The 22,178-nt window shown below is 40.6% G+C and overlaps 10 protein-coding genes across 10 annotated transcripts; 5 read left to right on the top strand and 5 right to left on the bottom strand.

Moving 5' to 3' along the window:
• Nucleotides 1–473: 473 nt before the first annotated feature.
• Nucleotides 474–1,155, top strand: BEWA_016650 (40S ribosomal protein S27, putative; the record flags this gene model as incomplete). Its single annotated transcript, XM_004831382.1, has 2 exons — nucleotides 474–640; nucleotides 1,074–1,155. 2 exons carry the CDS (start codon nucleotides 474–476, stop codon nucleotides 1,153–1,155), a joined length of 249 nt encoding a protein of 82 aa, XP_004831439.1.
• Nucleotides 1,156–1,444: 289 nt separating this feature from the next.
• Nucleotides 1,445–2,422, top strand: BEWA_016660 (hypothetical protein; the record flags this gene model as incomplete). Its single annotated transcript, XM_004831383.1, has 3 exons — nucleotides 1,445–1,508; nucleotides 1,656–1,856; nucleotides 2,172–2,422. The coding sequence occupies 3 exons, from the start codon at nucleotides 1,445–1,447 to the stop codon at nucleotides 2,420–2,422; spliced, it is 516 nt and encodes a 171-aa protein (XP_004831440.1).
• Nucleotides 2,423–2,647: 225 nt separating this feature from the next.
• BEWA_016670 (ema family member protein) lies at nucleotides 2,648–3,562 on the bottom strand (the record flags this gene model as incomplete). The annotated part of the gene is made up of 1 exon (XM_004831384.1): nucleotides 2,648–3,562. Exon 1 carries the CDS (start codon nucleotides 3,467–3,469, stop codon nucleotides 2,648–2,650), a length of 822 nt encoding a protein of 273 aa, XP_004831441.1. The 5' UTR covers nucleotides 3,470–3,562.
• Nucleotides 3,563–4,625: 1,063 nt separating this feature from the next.
• BEWA_016680 (hypothetical protein) lies at nucleotides 4,626–5,729 on the top strand (the record flags this gene model as incomplete). The annotated part of the gene is made up of 1 exon (XM_004831385.1): nucleotides 4,626–5,729. One exon carries the CDS (start codon nucleotides 4,626–4,628, stop codon nucleotides 5,727–5,729), a length of 1,104 nt encoding a protein of 367 aa, XP_004831442.1.
• A 188-nt stretch (nucleotides 5,730–5,917) lies between these two features.
• Nucleotides 5,918–6,911, bottom strand: BEWA_016690 (60S ribosomal protein L24, putative). Its single transcript, XM_004831386.1, has 4 exons — nucleotides 6,854–6,911; nucleotides 6,493–6,676; nucleotides 6,147–6,299; nucleotides 5,918–6,072 (listed from the first exon to the last, which is right to left on the bottom strand). Exons 2-4 carry the CDS (start codon nucleotides 6,670–6,672, stop codon nucleotides 5,935–5,937), a joined length of 471 nt encoding a protein of 156 aa, XP_004831443.1. The 5' UTR covers nucleotides 6,673–6,676; nucleotides 6,854–6,911; the 3' UTR covers nucleotides 5,918–5,934.
• A 226-nt stretch (nucleotides 6,912–7,137) lies between these two features.
• On the bottom strand, nucleotides 7,138–8,627 carry BEWA_016700 (hypothetical protein; the record flags this gene model as incomplete). Its single annotated transcript, XM_004831387.1, has 2 exons — nucleotides 7,138–7,232; nucleotides 7,472–8,627. The coding sequence occupies 2 exons, from the start codon at nucleotides 8,625–8,627 to the stop codon at nucleotides 7,138–7,140; spliced, it is 1,251 nt and encodes a 416-aa protein (XP_004831444.1).
• A 399-nt stretch (nucleotides 8,628–9,026) lies between these two features.
• On the bottom strand, nucleotides 9,027–10,178 carry BEWA_016710 (conserved hypothetical protein; the record flags this gene model as incomplete). The annotated part of the gene is made up of 1 exon (XM_004831388.1): nucleotides 9,027–10,178. The coding sequence occupies one exon, from the start codon at nucleotides 10,176–10,178 to the stop codon at nucleotides 9,027–9,029; it is 1,152 nt and encodes a 383-aa protein (XP_004831445.1).
• A 2,988-nt stretch (nucleotides 10,179–13,166) lies between these two features.
• Nucleotides 13,167–18,168, bottom strand: BEWA_016720 (glutamine-dependent carbamoyl phosphate synthase, putative; the record flags this gene model as incomplete). Its single annotated transcript, XM_004831389.1, has 2 exons — nucleotides 13,167–17,983; nucleotides 18,123–18,168. The coding sequence occupies 2 exons, from the start codon at nucleotides 18,166–18,168 to the stop codon at nucleotides 13,167–13,169; spliced, it is 4,863 nt and encodes a 1,620-aa protein (XP_004831446.1).
• Nucleotides 18,169–19,620: 1,452 nt separating this feature from the next.
• On the top strand, nucleotides 19,621–20,835 carry BEWA_016730 (hypothetical protein; the record flags this gene model as incomplete). The annotated part of the gene is made up of 1 exon (XM_004831390.1): nucleotides 19,621–20,835. The coding sequence occupies one exon, from the start codon at nucleotides 19,621–19,623 to the stop codon at nucleotides 20,833–20,835; it is 1,215 nt and encodes a 404-aa protein (XP_004831447.1).
• A 267-nt stretch (nucleotides 20,836–21,102) lies between these two features.
• Nucleotides 21,103–22,146, top strand: BEWA_016740 (protein kinase domain containing protein; the record flags this gene model as incomplete). The annotated part of the gene is made up of 1 exon (XM_004831391.1): nucleotides 21,103–22,146. One exon carries the CDS (start codon nucleotides 21,103–21,105, stop codon nucleotides 22,144–22,146), a length of 1,044 nt encoding a protein of 347 aa, XP_004831448.1.
• Between the last annotated feature and the right edge of the window lie 32 nt (nucleotides 22,147–22,178).

The raw sequence follows: 22,178 nt of genomic DNA on the forward strand, positions 1-22,178 counted from the left end.
TCTCTTCGCGTCGGTCGTCACCCCGTATGGCGACGGTGCTCGGCGTTACATCCGAACCCCTCAGACAAGAGTCATTCTCAAAGTCAATCGATAAGATTACAGTAGTGATGAAGAAATTATTTCTATGAGTCCAGTGTGTGATTTTTGGAGCGACTGGAGGTCCGTCGATTTACCGCCTGGAATCATTGATGGGGACGTCCCCATTGTGCTCGCGGTATCCTAGGAGGTCCTGGTCAGTTTACAGTCATTTTAAAGCTTGCAAGTGGTTTACTAGATAATCATCATTACTGGTACTCTTTCACGGTTGCATATATAGTAAATTTGCTTGATATCTAGAGATTTAACCTGTACTTGTGATTACCGGAGTATTTCTCGATTTTGTCTGGGTTATCTCATCGTTTTAACGTAATCCTAAAGTTGGAAAAATTTGTCTCGTCGATTTGAACTGGACATCTGCTGGATTTGATTTGAAGATGGATTTCGACTATTTAAATGTAGACCCTCGCGAAGAGGCCAAGAAGCACAAGCTTAAGCGTCTTATCCAAAGCCCAAACTCATTCTTTATGGACGTGCGCTGCCCCGGATGTCTCACTATTACGACCATTTTCTCACACGCACAGACTGCCGTCATTTGCGGAAGGTAAGTATATATATTGCCAGGCCACCCATGACAATTGGAATTATGCGAATGGAGTGGACAGAGTGCGAACTAGTAGTGGAGTTAGGGGGAGCATGAGCGACTGCCGTCGTTGGACGGGGTGGGCTTCAGCAGTAGTGCGTTGGCAGCTACCTCTACTGAGCACGGCAAGGCAAAGGCTACTGAAAATCATGATACGCAACATAAAGTGAGCTTGAATTACTCGCTTTCATTGTGTGAATCGTACGGGTCATTAGGGTAGTTGTCAATGTAATGTTACTGTAGGGAGGATAGGGGTGCATAGAATTCCTTCTTGTGGACCTAGACCAAAGCCCCTTCAATTTGTTCGCTCCATGCATGTTAGGCTCTTGTTCTTCATTATACTCGCATAAATTTGCCGGGACCAATTTCTATTCACAAATACACAAATATACAGCTGCAACATTGTTTTGAGTGAGCCTACTGGAGGTCGCTGCAGATTGACAAAGGGTTGTTCCTTTCGCAAAAAGGTGGAGTAATTTTTTTTAATATATCGCCTTTACTCTACACTCTATCTATTCCATGCTCAGCTCCCCTGGATACACGTGTGTCTTGTCGTTCATGTATCTCCTGGGTTCTATAGGATGGACTTGAGTTTGGTCATGCAAGCATGTGTCAAGCGTGTTTGCATGCCTATCCGTTGGACTTCCTTGGCTGTTTACGTGTGGGTGTGTGGTGTCCTTGATACATTGTCCAAGGGGCGACAATTCTCCAGACATAGTACGTATCGTACATCACTTGTAGTATATTATTCGGTAAAATTCAAGTATGGAAGAGGAAGAGAGACTTGTGCTCCTCAGAGAGCGTATGAATCTCCAAAAGGAAATTTCCGGTAATTTATTCGCAATTTATGTCAAATATCCATGATTTTCTTTGTTATAGATCGTTTATATTCATAATAGTTGTTGTTACTGTACACACCCTGCTCTTTCATCTAATGTGTCATTGTGTCTTTAATTTGTAGACATTAAATATTTAGAAATCCGAGAGGAATTGAGAAAGGCAGAAGTAGCGGCTGAAACCATCATGAGGCACAATGATCTGTACAGGCAAGCTGTTGCTGGGAAGGTCTGCAATCTCTCGGAGGTACCGGGAGGATTGTTAGACTACTTCGTTAGCGGAGTCCACCCAGTTTTCGAAAAAAAGACTGATTCACCATTCGTTCAAGATCTTTCAAAGGGTATGTTTAATTAATGCTGTGAAAATAAGGTGAGATATGGGCAAAGTGAGCGTTGGCTGCCATGAAGAATAAAAGGTATTAGGGGAATATCCTCAGAAGGAAGAGACATGACTGTTTATGTAGTTAGTATCTACAAACGTTCCAGTCTGTACACTCTCAAACCCCCTTTACAGTGTAAAGAAGTTGTCTAAATGACTATTCTTTGTGCCAACTTCATTCGCGCTCACTTTGCCTGTTTAGATTTCCTAGTGTCGTTTGTTTACATTATTCTCCCCATGCCGTGCATGTCCATTGGCATACACACCATATATACAGACATCTGTTACACATTTTATCAAAAATACAAAAACTCAAAAGAGGCTCAAAATACTGAGCGTGTTGTAGACGTTACTGACGGCGCTGCAGCAGAAAGCCAGTCTGCCAAGGGGCCATTTAACGAATTTAGAGGCATGTTTGATGCCGCTCTTGAGAGTCCCAGTTCATACACTTGTACTGACGATGAGATTCCATTTTTCGAAGAGGAAGATTTGGAGCAGTACGGAGAGGATGACGAAGAAGATCTGTAAAATACATTAGGGAAACCGTGGACATTTTAACTTTGCTAATGTCACTAGAGACAAGCTTATTTACTTGATAATAACTTTGCAGAGTTGATATATGGCCAACCTATCGTTCCATCCCTGATGGTGAGTGCAGTAAGAGCATTGATGTAAGAAACATGAATGTAACACGTACAAAAAGTTATGTTTCATGACACTTTCTTCCTCTGGAAATACAAAGTATCCCAGTGTCTAATAGAGTACAGCGAATGCAATGGCGATTAATGTGAACGAAACGCAAGCAACGGAGAAGCCATCATAGATGGGCTTGTAGCCTACAGAAAAGTTGGGGTTTATGAAGTGGAGAGCCTCAGCTGCCGTCTTGGTATCTACCCTAGTCCAGGTCCTGTTGATGAGTTGGAAGAAAATTTCCTTGATTCGGCCATCGGGCTTGAAGACGTACCAGACGGTGGCAACCTTCCTATCTCCATTGACGTGTACAACCACGCCGAGAAGAAGTTCATCTACACCTGATACGAGAACTGTATTACCGGCTACTAGTTTACTAATTCTTCGAGACGGAATTTCAAACTCGTACATTTTACCTGGACCAAAGTCCGAAGAGGAGAAATACCCACTTGTGCTAAATGCGTCCAAATCTACAACTACATTTTCTAAACCTTTAAAGAAGACAGTTTCATAAAATTCCGTAATGTCCATTTCCACAAATCTGTCTCCATTATGCTTGTATGCAAGGTTGAGGGAGGGCTCTACATTGATTGAGACTATGACATAGTTATCGTCTATGTGCTTTACCACTGTCTTTGGGGCTTCTTGGCTCAAGTCGAATGTCCTAATGACTTCGTCACCGTTCACGACCCTTTCAATGGCATGACCTTCCTGAGCATTGAAGACAACCTCTTCGCTATCCACCTTTACGAATAAATTTGGTTGATTTAGCATGTAATTTGATATATCCACCGTAACTGGCAGGTATCTTACATCACCCTTGGCGAAAACGCCAGAAAGGGCAAGGAAGACGACAGCCGACGCCCTAAGGAGTGACTTTACCATAGTATCAAACCTCAAAGTACCATACGACCAAAATAATGGAATTTAAACTCTGGAAGAGCAAAGTACAAGAAGAAGGATAAAATGATTGTGACTGTACTACACCGCCCATCCCACCATGGCCAAGTAGACGAACCGTTTAGGTCACTTTCCTCCAAATTTCCGACAAATTTAATTTTGTATAATTAATTTAAGCATTGTATATCTGAAACCGCAGCTGGATGTGCCGCAATGACGCGGAAGATCGCAGTTAGAGCCCGGACCAAATTAGACACGCAATTGTATGACCAGAACCCTGTCTAATCGACAATTTCTGTATCATTTTTTATTTTAAAAATGATTTGTCGCGGTACGAGCGTTTTAGATGATCATTAAGCCACAAAATTGCAAAGAGTAGACAGGAACGCTAATATTGGCTCCTATGCACCTATTTTTCTATAATTGATGCTGTGCAACATTTTAAAGATGTTGTATTCTGAAAAGAGTCGCACAAACTCACCATTGACGAAATTTAGGCTGTCTTTGTCCCTGTAGCGCCGGTTGCATGGATCCTTCGCCCTTGCGCTATACTGGCCCTTTACATCGCAAAATGCGTATACAGATGTAGTATATTTAATGTTAATTATCCAATTGTTGACGAAATAGCCTCGTTTGTCCCTCTAGAGGTCTCCTCTTCTGATCTCCGTATGGGCTGTCTAACTCTCTTTTTCAGCAAGATTTGCTATATATACCCCTGTACAAGGTCTAATTCAGATCAAGAATCATGGATTTAGCATACAGAGCCAGAAAACTGTGATTCTAACTCCATCAGTGGTCCAAATGGTTACCTGCATACGGCATATATTTTCATATTTTTAGACACTTTTGATCCCGTTCATCCATATGTAAATAGCTTTATATATCTCTAATCTGAGTGTAAGATGTTCCATGCATGCTAATCGGATGGGGATGATTTGCATTTTCGAAAGTGTGTATTGGATCGTCACGTCATAAAACAAGTCCACAGACACAAAACCTGCACATTATACGACTAATACAACGGAAACCCCTTTGGATACACGTACACGAACCTGGCATACACTCTCCCATTGTAGTTTCAGAGCAAGACAGTTTGAATTCAAAATAGCAGTTATTCGAGAGGAGCATTTACAGACGCAAAATGGAAATGAGCAAACCAACTGTAAACATTGGCTACTACATTGGTAGTAATTACGTTGAAGAAGGTGATGGGAAGTACTATTACAACGGTGGGAGTACAAACATTGTTCTAACAGAGGAAGACTACTCTTCTGGAACCTGTTTGTACAAGAAACATGTCCATAAACCGGAATATGGTTCAAAAATTGGGAATATTCATTATAATAATGGCTGGGTTACCCTTTTTCCTGCTCCAAAAGATTACTATAGTGTCACTGTCTATTATGGTGAGCATGATGAATTTCATAAATATCCCCTAATTCTCCAACTTGGAGACGATTACTACACAACAGCGAGTAATCAAAGATGGAACAGAGATATTTCGATAACTAGCATTAGTCTCAAACGAAACCTTGACATTCAAAACTGTGCTAGAGCCTCTGTTCACATCGTAAACATTTCTCAGACTAGAGGAATTTCATGTTCTGGAAAAAGTGGTTACCAGAGACCAAGTGTGACAGCTGATAAGTCTAAAGAAAGAATCCATGGATACACAAGATATACTCATTCCTCTCAGCCCATAAAGCCATTTTCTGTCTCACTATTTATCGATGGGAGCATTCGGCAGACTGGCATAATTCCTCTTCCAAAAGATGTGATGGAAATTAATGTATACTTTCCAGTAAGCCATCAACAACCCATGCTTATCCATTTTGAACATGAAGGGGATAAATGGTTCAAAAGAATTTCCCCTACGGAGAACAGCTGGATTGAGATAACTGCAGGCGCAGACAACAGACCCGAAAATAAGAGCGACCACGAACATATTAAAAAGAATATTAAAGTGCTTACATCACATGGCATTTATGGGAAGACACAAAATCACGGAACAGGGTCACATCCTTACACTGAGCATAACCTTGTAAGGAATACAGAGGAGAAACATTCCTCTCTAACCAAATACAAAAAAATAGACCCCAAAAAGAACTTTATAATTATGCCATCGTCAACAGTTGCAATACTGGGAGTAGCCATGGCAATAGTCGGAACCGGCCTTTTATACATGGGACTAAGGACCTATATCAGAATGCACTCTAGGCCGTACAGGATTATAAGACTCCACTAGATGCTCCAATAATGACAAGATAGTTTGCAATTTTCAAGTTAAGGTGATAACCATGCACATTCCCAAATAGGTACTAGAGATGCGACAACCACGAGATACTCAAACCAAATTTGCATCCAGACATACTATACATTACCCACATCTCCACCACTTGCGCACTAAAACAAATTAGCCAGAAATATACGCGTAAAAAGTAAACTAGTTACTAATGGGAAGCCTTATTCAACTTCTTTTGGAAGCCAGGTCCCTTACCGGCGATAGCTTGGCCCTTTGCCTTGTCTCCATGAAGCTTGGATTTCTTGGCCTTTTCCTTTGCCTCGAGCAAGAGTGACTGTCTTGCGCCCTAAAACAGTAATGTAAAGGAGATCTGACACGTGGCAGTATAGCGTGACGCATTCCATAAAGACAACAACCTACCAATTTAGGATCAACCTTGGTGGCCTGTGCCTTTTTAGTCTTGAGCTCATCAAGACTGAGTCCAACAATGGCCTTTTGGAACTTGGCGCTCTTCTTGGACCTCTTTCTGTTGGAAAGCTCAGTCTGGAATTTCTTGTTGGCCTTTCTCCAGCCCTGTAGATTTAAATGAGTAGTGTTTTGGAATAGTAGTAGCAATATGGAGGGTTCAGTGACTAGCGAGACCTGCTCTTGCAAGAATCCACAGCGGATTAATGTCTCAAACTGCCATCATGCCATGCATTATGGCAAAGTAGAACCAGGAGTACGCAGTTCACTCAGCAGTCACCCCAACAGTCATTAAACTTACCAAACTCCACTTGACTTTGGCGGGCTTGATCTTTTGCTTATGAAGAGAAGCAGACTTTGAGTTGATGAAAAAGTAAACCTTGCCATCGCGGGCTACAAACTTTTGGCCTCTGCCTGGGTAGACTCTGTAGTCTGTGAAAGAGCAGTGCTCTGTCTTGATGGTGGTGGTCACGGTACTCATTTTCCTATATCATTATGTTTCCCGTACGCTCACGGCGTCACCCTCGGTATACTCATATAAAGCGTAAATGCACGGCATGGGAAAAGTTGAAACCACAAAATAGAGGCGTTAGGGCCCCAAATGTGCGTAGCAACGGTCATGTCGGCATTTATGTCCACGCGCGCAATTCACAGGGACTCACCTGAATCTTTAAAATACTTTAAAACGATAAAGACGTTACTTTGGTAACGAATTAAATGAAAAAGTAAAAGTGAGAGGCAGAGCTCTCAGTCTCGGCCCCACCCGCCATTGATTCTACACCTGAACGACCAAATGCACAAATTGAACTCACAGCCGCCCAGTTTTCGGGGAATTAGTAGATGGAACAATAGGAAGATGGAATGGCCGAAAGTCGCGGAGTATTAGGCCGACTAGACAGAGCAAGAGAAGAATATCTAGCATGTACATTGTCCCCGCCAGGACGAATTACTTTTCTGCCATAAAAGTATCTGGATTGAAGGGAACTAGGTTCCTCTCCTTGTGTGTGGTCTCTACCGGGGGCTTTTCGGCGTTTACATTGCCTGTATGTTGTGTATTAGTTGAATGAATGGTTTGCATGAAACAGAAGGGTGTTGCATAAATGTTGACATTAGAGTAGTTTTCCATAAAGGTAGTTCACGATATTATCCTCTCTATTAGAGATGCAGTAACAAGACACCGACTACTTAGTACCCAAGCTAGTATCTAGAGTATCTATCCATAGACTCCTAAATCTGTCTAACCCAGGGATCTCCTTTAAAGCTTTGGTAGAACTTATAACCTGCGAACCCAACTAATCCAGATACAACACCAGTACCAGTCAGAACAGCAAGAATTACTTGCCAATTAGAAGAGTTAGTTTGAGAATCTCGAGTATCAGAATCGCCTTGTTGAGCAGCAGCAAGTTCAGCCTTTTCAGGAGTAACGGCGCATCGTCCCAAGTTTGGACATCCAGCATTACTTAGTACCTCAACAAGTGTATTGATCTCCTTGTTGCTGCAGTTATTAATTGTTTCCGGTTTTATATCATCAGGTATACCCTGGAGTTTTATCCACGTGACATTATCATCATTGGGAGGGTTTTTCTTGTACCAGCCCTGAACGTTAGTCTGCACAGATGAGTCAACGTAGATAAGTACCGGATCCCTCTTTTCACAGTAGAAAGCGTAGATACTTTGACACCAAATATTGGGAAATGATACTTCCTTCAGCTTTATATTCCTCCTTTTATCCTGACCGTCATTCTCGTAAAATTTAATACCTGAAAGTTTTCCATAACTGTCAGAAATGGAGTGTTTATATGCCGTAATATTGCTTGTGCTCTTATGATTCTGCACTTGGCAATAAACGGGTACTTCACTTACGGAGACTTTAGCCTCACCATCATTTTCATGCTTACTACAGCAATACCTACTGCTATTGGCATGTTTCTGAGAATTCTCTAGGGATATGTCCAATGTGGCTGCTTTATTGTGTTGGCAGTTAAGATATTCCAGTTTCCGTTCAAGTTCATCGTCTGTGAGTGGAGATGGAGGATCTATATCTGAAGTCCAACTATTACCATTTCCCTTAGTTGTGTAATACTTATAAGTACCGCCTTGTATTTTCACTTCTACCAAAAGAGGAGTGTTCAACCCATCATGTTTTTCCCAGTACCATACTGCGAGATATAGAATATTCTCATCATGTCTTAACTCTTGAACATCAGCACCTCCATACCTAACTTCCTTAACTGTGAAAGTATCTCTAGGCACTCTATTGGATGGACTGTGTGTGAGCTTAAAGAAGCCAGAGCCTTGAGGGTCCTCTTCCTTAGTAAGACTAACTTGTCCACCATTTTCTCCATTATGCACTGTGTAGGTAATAGATCCTGGTCCATCTCCACTAGTAATATCCTTTGAAATGTCTATGATAACGCTAGGTGAGGGAGAAGCCATTCTTTTTCACAACCTAAAAGGATAAATTTCTGGCTGAGTCCTTTGGGTGAATTATCTCCACTCTCAAGTATCCACTCATTCTCCATATTGTTGAGTTCAACCTCCAATTTAAGCCTGGTCAGTATGTGCTACATCTGGATAAAGTACTTCCTACATTGGTCTCCCATCTACTTCCCCTCATCCATACATTCATCCTCCCTCACAACTAGCTCACCGTCAGAGAGACTATCCGCAGAACAAGATGAGTAAGTATCAAAGAAGTCTCTCGAATGATCTCCATGGAATGGTTCTAGTGGAGTAGACATGCTCTGTTGCATAGGCTCCTAGTCACCACGGTCATCAGTACTCCGGCGTCGATATATTCCACGATCTTGCATTCATACACCCGTGCTATTGCTGCTACAGATTAAACGTACCTTCATAAGTTGAAACTACTCCAAACTTTTCCGTATTTATTCTAAACATTTCATCTGGGCTCCACCTTGCATTTTCTCCAAATGTTTCATTATTCTGCCTATCCATAAGTTTACTAACATGTTGTTTTCTAGATTTAAAATTTCTGTACATTTTTGGCACAATTTTCCCTTCATAGTCGCTAGATGCATTTTCTCCTTCTTCCAAGGCATGGATGGATCCACAGGTTCCAATCTCTTTTGATCCGCGTACAATATATGGTACGGTTTCATCACTTGCAACTTTTTTACCGCTTTTACTCTCACCCGGAGCATTCTTTTGATCCTGGGAAGTATTTCTAGTTTCGCTTGATTCACCCTTAAAACACCTCTTATAGTAGGCGTACTGTTGTGGAAATTGCGATTTAAAACGTCCTCGTTTAAAGCACCGCACGAAATCAATAACCTTTTCCACAAATGGGCGAACTTGATACGTAGACACTCCAGGATTTCCCGCTTTCAACTTATCTAGCTCAATCCACGCGTGTCCTGAAATCTCATACTTTGAAACTGGGCACACTTTTAAACTATCGTCAAAGCAGGGCACAATGTAGAGCTTCACATCCACACTAGCATCTGGCAAATTTGTTCCATCGTTTCTTGTATTCTGAACGTATACACTATTGTGCATACAGTTTCCTACTGAAAGTCCCGTTTCCTCCATGACTTCTCTTGCAGCACACGTCATATCATCTTCATCTTGATCTACTTTACCACGTGGAAATGACCACTTTTTACTATTGCAACTCTGAACTAGTAGCACTCGTTTCAAATCTCTAGAGAGGATTATAGCTCCCCGAACTGGGATTCCTCTGCTATAAACTTTCCAGGAAGACAGCAAACCTGGAAGGTCATCTTGCGGTACATATGGTTTTATGATTGGACAGTCATTACACACAAGGTGAATGAACTGTGCCAATGTCATTTTCGGTAAATCGTCATGTTTCGCACACCACTTGTCACAGTACCACCAATAAGCCTCCTGTAAAATAAAACAGAGGTGGATATGGTCACGGAGGACATCTTCAGGCAACAGAGTAATGAAACGGCCATAGCAGTCCAAAAGGGCGGAATCTAACAATGGTATATCGGTGGACATGTGTACCTATACGTTTGTCGTTTTTCTATCGTATCGACCGGAGAGGAATAAGGAATTAATATGCAGTGCAAGAATAGAGAAGCAAACAGAAGAGAAGAAAACACCTGGGTCATTTACAGAGTAATAGACTGTAAAATGTAGAAAGAGCATGGACAAACTGTGAAAAGCTAGAGGAACAAATGAGACGATCAACCACGGGGTCACAAACGGATGTGCAACACTAGCACGAGCATAGAGACTATAGATCTTACCTATTAAATCCTCAAATATCATACAAATCTATAAGATAGTTTAAATCTGGTCTATAATCTACAATTCAAACGATAATGCTCTAGAATGGGCAAAATTTATCAAATTATGCTACATTTTACAATTCAAATTTAAATCAAAATGAACAAGAGGCAGATTTGTTTGTTATAGTGTCAACGTGTGCAGACTAAACGACGGCACCGCCGACCTGCGGAGTAGTGGAGACGTCAGAACCGGACATGGCGAAAGGGATAAATTTACCATAATTAGATTCTAGCAAGGGCATAAAATGCGAAGGGAAGTGTATAGCTTTGTTGGATGCAGGGCTTTCTCAAAGATGGAGCTTCCGGAAGAAGGGGTACCCGGAACGATTCAGAGGAGGAGAGGTACCCAGAAGATTGTCAGGATGGAGGTTTTGGAATAAATCCATTGTGGTTGAATAAACTGCACATGCAATGAGTATTAGTCAACAAAGAGTCCTATATAGAACATGTAATGGTAGATGTGTCATGGCAACATAGATGAAGAGAGTCAACCAGGATTCCCTATGAACTTGCAGCTTTTGTACAAAGTGCATAACAACAAGAGAAGGCTGTACCCTCCCCAAAATATAAAGATACATCTTATAGACATAGAATATGCATGTAAATGTGAAGTTAACTGCGTCCTTGAATCACACCGGACATCCTACTAATCAAGCTTCTGGATAGAGTTCTCACTTCATAAGTGGCAAATCTGCAACTGCCACTTTGACTGTCCAACTTGAAAAGTGGATGGCGTAAATGTCATTCAATTTATTCCTTACCTCTCTGGAAGCTGATGGCTCTGGCTCCTCCTCACGAATCCAAACGGAATCTTTGTCACCCCTTACTTTCTCTTTATAACGTTGGTGAGTTCCGTCAGACTTTTGCAACTATTCAAGCAGTGGCTTCTTAAATTAATGGTAACCTGCAGCATAACAAGCAGGATACCGAAAATCCCATTGTAATCGTCTATCCCTACCAGTATCTCGTTTCCAAACTTTACCCTGTGAGGCCGGAAATTATCGTAATTTTGGCGCCAGTGAACGAGCTTCAAGTAACTTAAACGTCGTTCATTCCTTTGGCATTTACGGATTTCCCTTTTGCTCCATTGTCAGGATCTGTATAGCTAGAATTCATGGTTGTTCCCTTCACATTCATGGTAGCTGTAGATGAAGAGGAATCTGCAATAAAAATTCGTTTCACTGCGATTTTTGGGACTTGGAAGGTCAAGTTATACCCTTGTCCTTTCTTCCATAAACCCAAAAATTGATGTACCACCAGCGACAGTGTATTGTGATTTATGTTTGCAATTTCCCTCGTGGATGATCCTTAGAATGATCATATGTTCACCACATTCTTGGCATTTATAAGTTTCCATCTCAGAAAGGTCAATTTGATGAATTCCATGCCCGCAATTTTCTCTATCAAGTGTCTCCCTAAGCATGTTTCTAGTTGCTTCCTAATTAATCTATGCCCTTACTCTCCATCATTCCCGTAATAAGCTGTTACTTCGACAACAAGAGGCTTTCTACGCTCTTCATCTTTATCCCAGCACTAAACTAAAAGACTTTCACACTATAGAGGCCCTTTTAATGTTATCTCTTTTCCATGCAAACTTGTAGACAGTACTCTGAGTGAATGATACTCATCGGTTTTATGGCTCAATTTTTTTAAATATCACAGGAGTTTTACCTCTGGTAACTTTGATAGAATGTTGGAATTAATCTTTGAAGCGTTTTTTGTTCCATATGTATGGTATACTTCCACCATTTCGTCGAGTTTGAGAATCATAATTTGGAGAAGGTAACACTAATTTCTTTGAGTTTATCTTACATCATATCTTCACCAATACTCTCATTTCCAGACAAATAGTAATCAGCCATAGAAAACTCATCGTTTCTTCTGAAATAGCCTTTATTCTCACGAACAAGTTCAATTAACAATGGTATACGCATTTCTGTCCCAACAAAAATAGTATACAAAAACCTAGGAAATATTATAACTTTCAGAACCACCAGATTTAGTTAGTGATTTATTCTTGTGTTTCACTTCATAAAACTGGACTAGAAGATTTATGGGTTGCCTGAGTCCCTCTGATATTTTGCCCTATGGATAGATTTAATATATCCCGGAGGAAGTTGGGATATTTCCAAGCTGAAGATTACATTTTAGAGCTTTTAGAATATTTAAATTTCAATTCTCCTTTTTATCAGCCTCTAAATCGTACCAGAATCCGATATCTACAGAAATTCTGATATTCTCTTGTACATTACATTTCATTCCCATATATTCTCTTTAAATCACACCTTTTTAGCATTTCGTTCTATTTTAAAAATGTTGGTGGGTATTTGCACGACATGGCACGTTTATTCTAACAACATTACGCTTGTCTTTTGTCATGGGGTCATGCATGCATGAGGTTGATCTGCCTCCTGGACAATACCCTCCTTAAGGCTCCTGTGCTGAAACTAGTTACGATTCTCATAAACTTTAGGCGGTGAATTTGTTTGGAATACATTCATCAATGTTCTCATGAAAATAATTTCTGGGAATCGTCTCCCTTTTTAACTGGCATTTTCAAATACCAGAGGACTGATTACAGCACAATCAAAACTATCACTATCCCATATATTTCATCTAAAAAGTATGTAAACATGTAAAGTGGATTAGACTAGTCGGAATTGCGACCAGTGTGTTTGGCGTCCACGACGCAAGCTTAAGACATATATTCGTGATGACTTTTTGCATGCAAGAATGTCTTTCCCTTTGAGATTTTGACGTCTTGCAACATGAGAGCATCAATGAGTAGAGTTGCTAGCTTTGTGCTCGATATGAGTGTAACCTTGGCGTTTACGAATGCTCTTCTCATGATGTAACCGTCGGTTGTTTGTTCACTATTTACAGTATCCGACACATTGATAAATAAGTCCACCTTTCCATCCCTTAGTGCATCTAGCGCACTTGGTTCTTTCTTTTGGCTTGGCTTGAATACCTTGTAAAACTTTCCAATTTTACGAGTACCATCAACATGTGAAACATCAATAACTTCCTCAGTCATATCTCTGAGTTTAAGCTGTACATTGTGTGCAGATTCAACTGGAGATACTGCATCTGGACTATCATCTGAAAGAGCCTTTTCAGATGACCATAACTTGGTAACATAGTCAAATGTACCTTCGGTAGCATAAACATCCAAACCGAGACCTAGTAAACCTCTAATTTTCTTTGCAAAAATGAATTTGTCCATCGAGCTTCCTAGAGATAAAAGAACACCTTTTTTGGGCATTTTGCGACCGGAAGCAATCATGGCCTTGAGGATGGCTTCATACTTGCTTGCTCCAAAGGCAGCGATTTCTCCTGTAGATTTCATTTCCACACCCAAAAGTGGGTCAGCTGGATGCAACCTATCAAATGAGAACACAGGCATTTTGATAGCTACATAGTCGAGATCCATGAGTTGAATATTGTGTACTCTAAAGGGTGCTCCAACCATTACCCTGGTAGCCAAATCAATGAAATCAACGTTAAATGTCTTAGAGATAAATGGAAGCGTTCTAGAGGCTCTCAAGTTACACTCAATGATCTTAATTTGTCCATTCTTACACATGAATTGGACGTTGAAAGGTCCACTAATGTTAAGATGTCTTGAAAGCTTTTGGGTAATCTTTTTAACTCTCCTGTGGGTATCCACAAAGATGTTTTGAGCAGGCAACAAGAGAGTAGCATCTCCAGAATGAGTTCCAGCATATTCAACGTGCTCACTAATGGCATAGTTGAGAATGATACCATGTTGGGCAACACAATCCATTTCCACTTCCTTTGCATTTTCTATAAACTTGGAAATAACGACAGGGTGGCTTCTGTTAACGACAGCAGATGTTTGCAAGAATTTATCCAGTTCAGCAAATGAGGTAATTACTCTCATGGAAGCACCAGAGAGAACATAAGATGGTCTGACAAGAACTGGGAAGCAAACCTTTTTGCAGAATTCTCTTGCACCTTCGACTGAGGTAAATTCTTCCCATGGGGGTTGATCAATGTTCAAAATATCACAAATTTCAGAGAACTTGTTTCTGCATTCACATTTATCAATGGATTCAACGCTAGTTCCCAAAACATTTGTCCCAAGTTCCGACAATTTACATGCCAAATTATTGGCAGTTTGTCCTCCAACAGATATAATTATTCCGTATGGGTTCTCAAATTGGTAAATTGCATCGACAATTTCAGTGGTGAGTTCTTCAAAGTAAAGCCTATCGCTAACATCAAAGTCAGTAGACACAGTTTCAGGATTGCAGTTAACAATAATAGCAGCGTGTCCAATGTTCCTCAATGTCTTGATACAGCCAACAGCTGACCAATCGAATTCAATACTTGAACCTATTCTGTATGGACCGCAACCCAAGACAATAATACCTGGATATTCTGTTCCAACAGGCTTGCATGGGACAACATCATGCTCAACTCCATTGTAGGTAAGATAGCAGTAGTTTGTCTTGGCAGGATATTCAGCAGCAAGTGTATCGATAAGTTTGACAAATGGTAATATTCCCAATGCCTTGCGATGAGCCCTGACATCATCTTCAGTCGGTGCAGATTCACTCTTTGTCCATACCTTTGCGATTTGTTTGTCTGAAAATCCCATAGTCTTGAAAAAGTACATTTGGGAAGCGGTCATATCCTTCAAGCTTTTGAACTCTTTAATGGAATTCGTAGCAATGAAGACATTATGTAATTTGTGAATAAACCACGGATCGATGAGACTGTAAGCACTAATCTCCTTAACAGTTAAGCCGAGTTCGAAGGCCCTGAAAATTGCAGCAACTCTGTCCGGTGTTGGATGTTTCAAAACTTTTATAACATTCTCGAGAGTTTCATTGCTCAAATTTCCAGCCTCGAAACCTGTCATTTCATCGTTGCCCATTCTGATAGCCTTTTGCATAGCTTCCTCAAATGTCCTACCGATAGACATGACTTCTCCAACAGATTTCATGCATGATCCCAAAGAAGTATCTGCAAATTCAAACTTTTTCAAATCCCACTTGGGAAGCTTAACAACGAGATAATCAAGCGAAGGTTCATAACAAGCTGTAGTAACGTGTGTAATACAGTTTCTCATTTGAACCAGATCATAACCTAGGGCGACCTTTGCTGCCATGTAGGCAAGTGGATATCCAGTCGCCTTCGAGGCCAAAGCAGAACTTCTGCTAAGTCTCGCATTTAGTTCAACAATAAAATATTCTTCGGACTTTGTGTCCACAGCAAATTGTATGTTACATTCTCCAACAATTCCAAGATGCCTCACAACCTTGAAGGCAACTTCCCTCAATTTGTAACACTCCAGTCCATTTAGTGTTTGAGCGGGGGCAACAACGATGGAATCTCCGGTGTGGATTCCAAGTGGATCAAAGTTTTCCATACTAGCTGCGCATACGCAGTTATCATTACTATCTCTGAGAATTTCAAATTCAATTTCCTTCCATCCACACAAGGACTTGTCCACATGGACATAGATTGATTCGGCAGTGCCTTCACCATGAGATGATCCCTCACTATTTGCGATACAAAAGGCACCAGAGGTATTAAAAATCCTCTCGGTAATTGCGAGTAACTCCTCCTTACAATTAGCAAATCCGGATCCAAATCCGCCAAGCTCAAAGTTGCCACGAACAAGAACAGGATAGCCTAACCTTTCAGCAGCATCCAAACATTCCTGTACACTTGCAGCAACAAGAGATGGTGCACATCTTTCGTCAATTTCTTGCATCTTTTGACTAAATCTTGCTCTATCTTCTGTGTCTAAAATGGTCTCTATAGAGGTACCAAGGACTTCGCAGGAAAATTCCTTCAATATACCTGATCTCCAAAGTTCTATACCACAGTTCAATCCAGTTTGTCCTCCAAATCCGCACATGATTCCATCTGGGCGCTCTTTGCGGATAATTTCACTAACGTACTCAAATGTAATTGGTAGAAAGTATGTAACATCAGCCATTCCACTAGTTTGCACCGTAGCTACATTTGGGTTTACCAAAATTACTTTAGCACCGGCTTCCTTCAACGCCTTTATGGCTTGACTTCCAGAATAATCAAATTCACCAGCTTGACCGATGGAAAGACCACCACTACTTAACAAGAGAATTCTTTTGCACTTTACATGGGTAGACATTTGACGGATGTGCAAGGGGAGAGTGGTATTTCTCTCAATACAATTCATAAAGTCGCGAATGAGGAATGTTGTATCTGTTGGTCCAGCTGTTACTTCGGGATGGAATTGTACACTAAACCATGGAAGTTCCTTATGGACAATACCCTCTACGGTATGATCATTTGCATTCTCAAAGAGAATGGCCCATCCTTCAGGAAGAGTTGTTCTATCTATGGCATAACCATGATTTTGAATGGTAGCATAACACTTGTATGTACGGAGATCAATACATGGCTGATTGAAACCTCTGTTACCGTATAACATTTTGTAGACCTTAGCTCCAGCTGAAAGAGCGAGAATTTGGTTTCCTAGACAAATACCAAAGATCGGAGTTGGCCTCTTTAGAGCAGCCCTTACATTCTTTATGGTAGTTGTAGATTTTTCTGGATTTCCTGGTCCATTTGAAAGGAAAAGACCATCATATTCTATCTTTGTAAAATCAAAGGCGCTAGGAACAATAAGAGCCTTAGTTCCAACCGAGGTCCATTGTAAAATTGAACGAATAATGCTATTCTTAATACCGCAGTCGACAATAATCAAAAGTTTTGGGCGACCATTTTTGATATAGTCGGCGTTATTTGCGAATGATTCTACAGGATATTTACCAGTTCCATCAAAGATACAGTACTCCTCCAGACCCTTTGCAGTATGTAGAATGTATGGATCCTTAGCGATCAAATCCAAAATCTGTTGTTCGGTAAACTCATACTTCTTTAAATATATTTTAGAGTCTACATCAACAAGTGAGTAAAGTGTTGGCTTTACATTTACAAATAGTTCACTAATGGTATAATCGTTTGGACTAAAGAAATGGCCATCTTGCAACAGCGCAGGATCAGTAGGGGCCAAAGCTTCTTCCCCAAGTACTATACGACCAAAAGTGGATCCAAAATTTCTCAAATGCTTTGTAAGTGCCCTAGTATCAATTCCAGCAATTGCAGGGATCTTCTTCTCCTTCAACCAGGCTCCAAATGTTTTTGTTGAACGCCAGTGAGAATCATTAATGCAGTAATCACAAATAACGAGACCACGGACTTTATTACTCGCGCTCTCAAACCACCTCAAGAGTCCATATTCGTCAACATCGTTCTCCGGTACTCCTACATTTCCAATAAGTGGATAAGTGAGAACCAAAATTTGGCCAACAAAGCTCGGATCCGTGACTGCTTCGTAGTAGCCAAGCATGGCAGTCGAGAATACAACTTCGCCAGTAGTATCCAGGCAGCTTGGAGATGCAGAGTTTGGATTCTCGTACCCGAATGAGTACCCATGAAACTCTTTTCCATCCTTTAGGATTAATTTTGCGGGAGGTCCAGTATATAGTTCTGAGAATAAGTATTAGGAATGAAAAATTTAAAGAGGCACCAAATATGTACATGGAACGACAAAACAGAGGTTAAATGAAATAATATACACATTTGCAAGCAGTCAGGAGAGAAGGATAGCTGGAATATTAAAATTTACCTTTAGGCCGCCACGGGGCCTGCCGCTTAAGTGATTCTGATGACATTTTCGGATTTGTAAACTAAAGTGAGAGCAAGAATAAAAATGACGCACTAAATGGATCCTGGAGAATTATTTGAACTGGGAACAGCACAAGTCAGGTCGTCCCTGCGGCAGCTCGACAAGATTCCAACATATATTCCCACAAGGACATGTTGATTTCTTATTAAACATTCGATTTCCTATCGGATGCTATGCTTGGGAGAGCCGAAATCGATGCAGAAGATGAAAAACGAAGAAAATGCGCCAAAAGGAGAGAGAATACAACCAAACAACACCGTAACGAGGGAATATGCAAAATGAAGTAGCATAGATATGTGGAAGCGGAAATAATGGACTTGAGAACATTCCGGAACGGGAGAATGGAAACGATGGTATGGTTGACTCATTTTCCTCTTTTGCGCAGAAAATTCTTCGTAAATCCGGACAAAACCAATTTCCTCATGCACGTTACGCTTTGACGCGGCCTAGATGAGTGCCTTTGTTTCGCGAACCTAGACAGTTCGCGAGACCTTAATGTACCGAAAGAGCCGTCTAATAGACGCACTTTGTACCCTACAATACTTTAATTTCAATACATCAGTTTCGAGTTGATGTTTGATGCAGTAAAATGTTTATACTGAGTGTCGGTCTACTACCCACCAAGTACTCCAACAGCGTCTGGGTTTCCCAATAATAAGGCCCTGGCGCTATCTCTCCTGTCACGCATTTCCATTCTGACGCTAGAATTTTCGTCTCTTAGAGGACCCTAAATTCGCTGCGGTGTGTGGAATTTTCATAGGTGTCAAGATCCATCTCTCCGCAGGACCGAGTTTTCCACAAGCCACAAGATTTGCTCAAGCACCAACGCTACGTCAGCGTGATCAAGGAAATGTGCACGGAAAACCAAAATATTAAAGATCCAGACCTTGTGGGTGGATATAAACACATGTTGGTGTAAACCGAGGATATGGCCAGATGCCAAAGATACACACTCCTAAATAGGTAAGCTTATTGCATAACGTACGATCACAGGGGCCATTTACAACCACAAGGGAGTACATGGTACCGAATTCATCGAGAAATTGATATTGTGTAAGCAAAACTGGACAATGGCTTCACTCGGAAGGATAAGATGATAAATTGAGAACACAGTGGATTTTTATCTTTATATAGATGGGGATTAACATTTAGGAGAGTTGGATTATAGACTACTATGTCTAGACCGTCCATGGATGCTGGAATGTGGTTCCATAGGATCACCCGGTGAGCTAGTTGTGAGGGAGGATGAATGTATGGATGAGGGGAAGTAGATGGGAGACCAATGTAGGAAGTACTTTATCCAGATGTAGCACATACTGACCAGGCTTAAATTGGAGGTTGAACTCAACAATATGGAGAATGAGTGGATACTTGAGAGTGGAGATAATTCACCCAAAGGACTCAGCCAGAAATTTATCCTTTTAGGTTGTGAAAAAGAATGGCTTCTCCCTCACCTAGCGTTATCATAGACATTTCAAAGGATATTACTAGTGGAGATGGACCAGGATCTATTACCTACACAGTGCATAATGGAGAAAATGGTGGACAAGTTAGTCTTACTAAGGAAGAGGACCCTCAAGGCTCTGGCTTCTTTAAGCTCACACACAGTCCATCCAATAGAGTGCCTAGAGATACTTTCACAGTTAAGGAAGTTAGGTATGGAGGTGCTGATGTTCAAGAGTTAAGACATGATGAGAATATTCTATATCTCGCAGTATGGTACTGGGAAAAACATGATGGGTTGAACACTCCTCTTTTGGTAGAAGTGAAAATACAAGGCGGTACTTATAAGTATTACACAACTAAGGGAAATGGTAATAGTTGGACTTCAGATATAGATCCTCCATCTCCACTCACAGACGATGAACTTGAACGGAAACTGGAATATCTTAACTGCCAACACAATAAAGCAGCCACATTGGACATATCCCTAGAGAATTCTCAGAAACATGCCAATAGCAGTAGGTATTGCTGTAGTAAGCATGAAAATGATGGTGAGGCTAAAGTCTCCGTAAGTGAAGTACCCGTTTATTGCCAAGTGCAGAATCATAAGAGCACAAGCAATATTACGGCATATAAACACTCCATTTCTGACAGTTATGGAAAACTTTCAGGTATTAAATTTTACGAGAATGACGGTCAGGATAAAAGGAGGAATATAAAGCTGAAGGAAGTATCATTTCCCAATATTTGGTGTCAAAGTATCTACGCTTTCTACTGTGAAAAGAGGGATCCGGTACTTATCTACGTTGACTCATCTGTGCAGACTAACGTTCAGGGCTGGTACAAGAAAAACCCTCCCAATGATGATAATGTCACGTGGATAAAACTCCAGGGTATACCTGATGATATAAAACCGGAAACAATTAATAACTGCAGCAACAAGGAGATCAATACACTTGTTGAGGTACTAAGTAATGCTGGATGTCCAAACTTGGGACGATGCGCCGTTACTCCTGAAAAGGCTGAACTTGCTGCTGCTCAACAAGGCGATTCTGATACTCGAGATTCTCAAACTAACTCTTCTAATTGGCAAGTAATTCTTGCTGTTCTGACTGGTACTGGTGTTGTATCTGGATTAGTTGGGTTCGCAGGTTATAAGTTCTACCAAAGCTTTAAAGGAGATCCCTGGGTTAGACAGATTTGGTTTTGAGGGATACTACTCCACTGTAGTTAAGAAATATCTCAGGGAACATCTTGTGGATAAATATTGAACTATCATACTTCTTTCGATCGTACAAAATCCTATGCTTCGCTTGCACGATATTCATCCATTTCATGTCCGTACTTCAATATACATACCTATTAACGCGAATTTTCAGGTTATATATTGGTTAAAGGAACTCCCCTATAGAAATTTTTAAAAATGAACACACAACAATATGTTTCGCAGTTAAAAATGGACCCTCCAATTCATCAGATGGAAAAAATGCTAGCGGAATCGAATTCACATTCCGACCACGAAAGTTGGTACAAATTAGAACGAATGATAGGTAATGGCTCATTTGGAATCGTCCATGAGGCTACTGTAATTAAAACAAACCAGAGGGTGGCAATTAAAAAGGTTTTACAGGATCCTAGATACAAAAATCGTGAACTGAGCATAATGCGTGAACTGCATCATCCGAATATTGTGAATTTAACTGATTATTTTTATACAGAACATATAAAGGATCAAGAAACACACAAATATCTTAACCTTGTCATGGAATTTGTTCCAGAAACTGTTTATAGAGTGATGCGGTCATATTTTAAAAAGTACCATCACATTCCAATTAATTTGGTAAAGATTTATTCATTTCAAATTTGCAGAGCTTTTGGTTATCTGCACTCAAGAGGAGTATGTCATAGAGACCTAAAACCTCATAATTTACTTGTGGACTTGGAAACGAATGTTTTAAAATTGTGCGACTTTGGTTCCGCAAAGATGTTGAAAAGCGGTGAATGGAGTGTTGCATATATATGCTCCAGGTTTTATAGAGCTCCGGAACTAATGTTAGGCGCAAATGAGTATACTACTGCAATAGATTCGTGGTCTATTGGTTGTGTTATCGGTGAGTTATTGCTCGGTAGGCCACTTTTTGCTGGAGATACCAGTATAGATCAATTGGTAAAGATCATTCAAATCTTGGGAACGCCATCACTAGACCAAATGCAAGCAATGAATCCAAACTACAATAATGTTACATTTCCAAATTTGAGACCTGTTGACTGGAAAAAGGTATTCCCGAAGTACACACCCGACGATGCAATATCTTTTGTATCACAATTTCTAAGATACGATCCAAAGGAGCGCGTGCATCCATTGGAAGCACTTGCACACCCATTTTTTGATGATTTACTTTCTTCAAACTCAGAAACATTTGGGTTTGCGATTCCAGAGCTTTTAAATTTTACAGAAGAGGAGCTTGATTCGATGTCACCAAGCTGCAAAGATAAATTACAGATTAAGGCGCAGTCGTAGCTAGATGTCAGTATGGACAGCATATAGAATAT

The sequence above is a fragment of the Theileria equi genome, assembly GCF_000342415.1.
Source record: "Theileria equi strain WA chromosome 4 map unlocalized gcontig_1105471998858, whole genome shotgun sequence".
In the NCBI taxonomy this organism is placed as follows: domain Eukaryota; phylum Apicomplexa; class Aconoidasida; order Piroplasmida; family Theileriidae; genus Theileria; species Theileria equi.

What these genes read in the sequence shown, in the direction of transcription:
- BEWA_016690 (XM_004831386.1), bottom strand. Translation starts at nt 6,672, where the DNA reads ATGAGTACCGTGACCACCACCATCAAGACAGAGCACTGCTCTTTCACA. An exon ending in CCAAAGTCAAGTGGAGTTTG is followed by an intron (nt 6,300 to 6,492) that starts GTAAGTTTAATG and finishes TTAAATCTACAG; the next exon opens with GGCTGGAGAAAGGCCAACAA. An exon ending in CCAAGGTTGATCCTAAATTG is followed by an intron (nt 6,073 to 6,146) that starts GTAGGTTGTTGT and finishes TTACTGTTTTAG; the next exon opens with GGCGCAAGACAGTCACTCTT.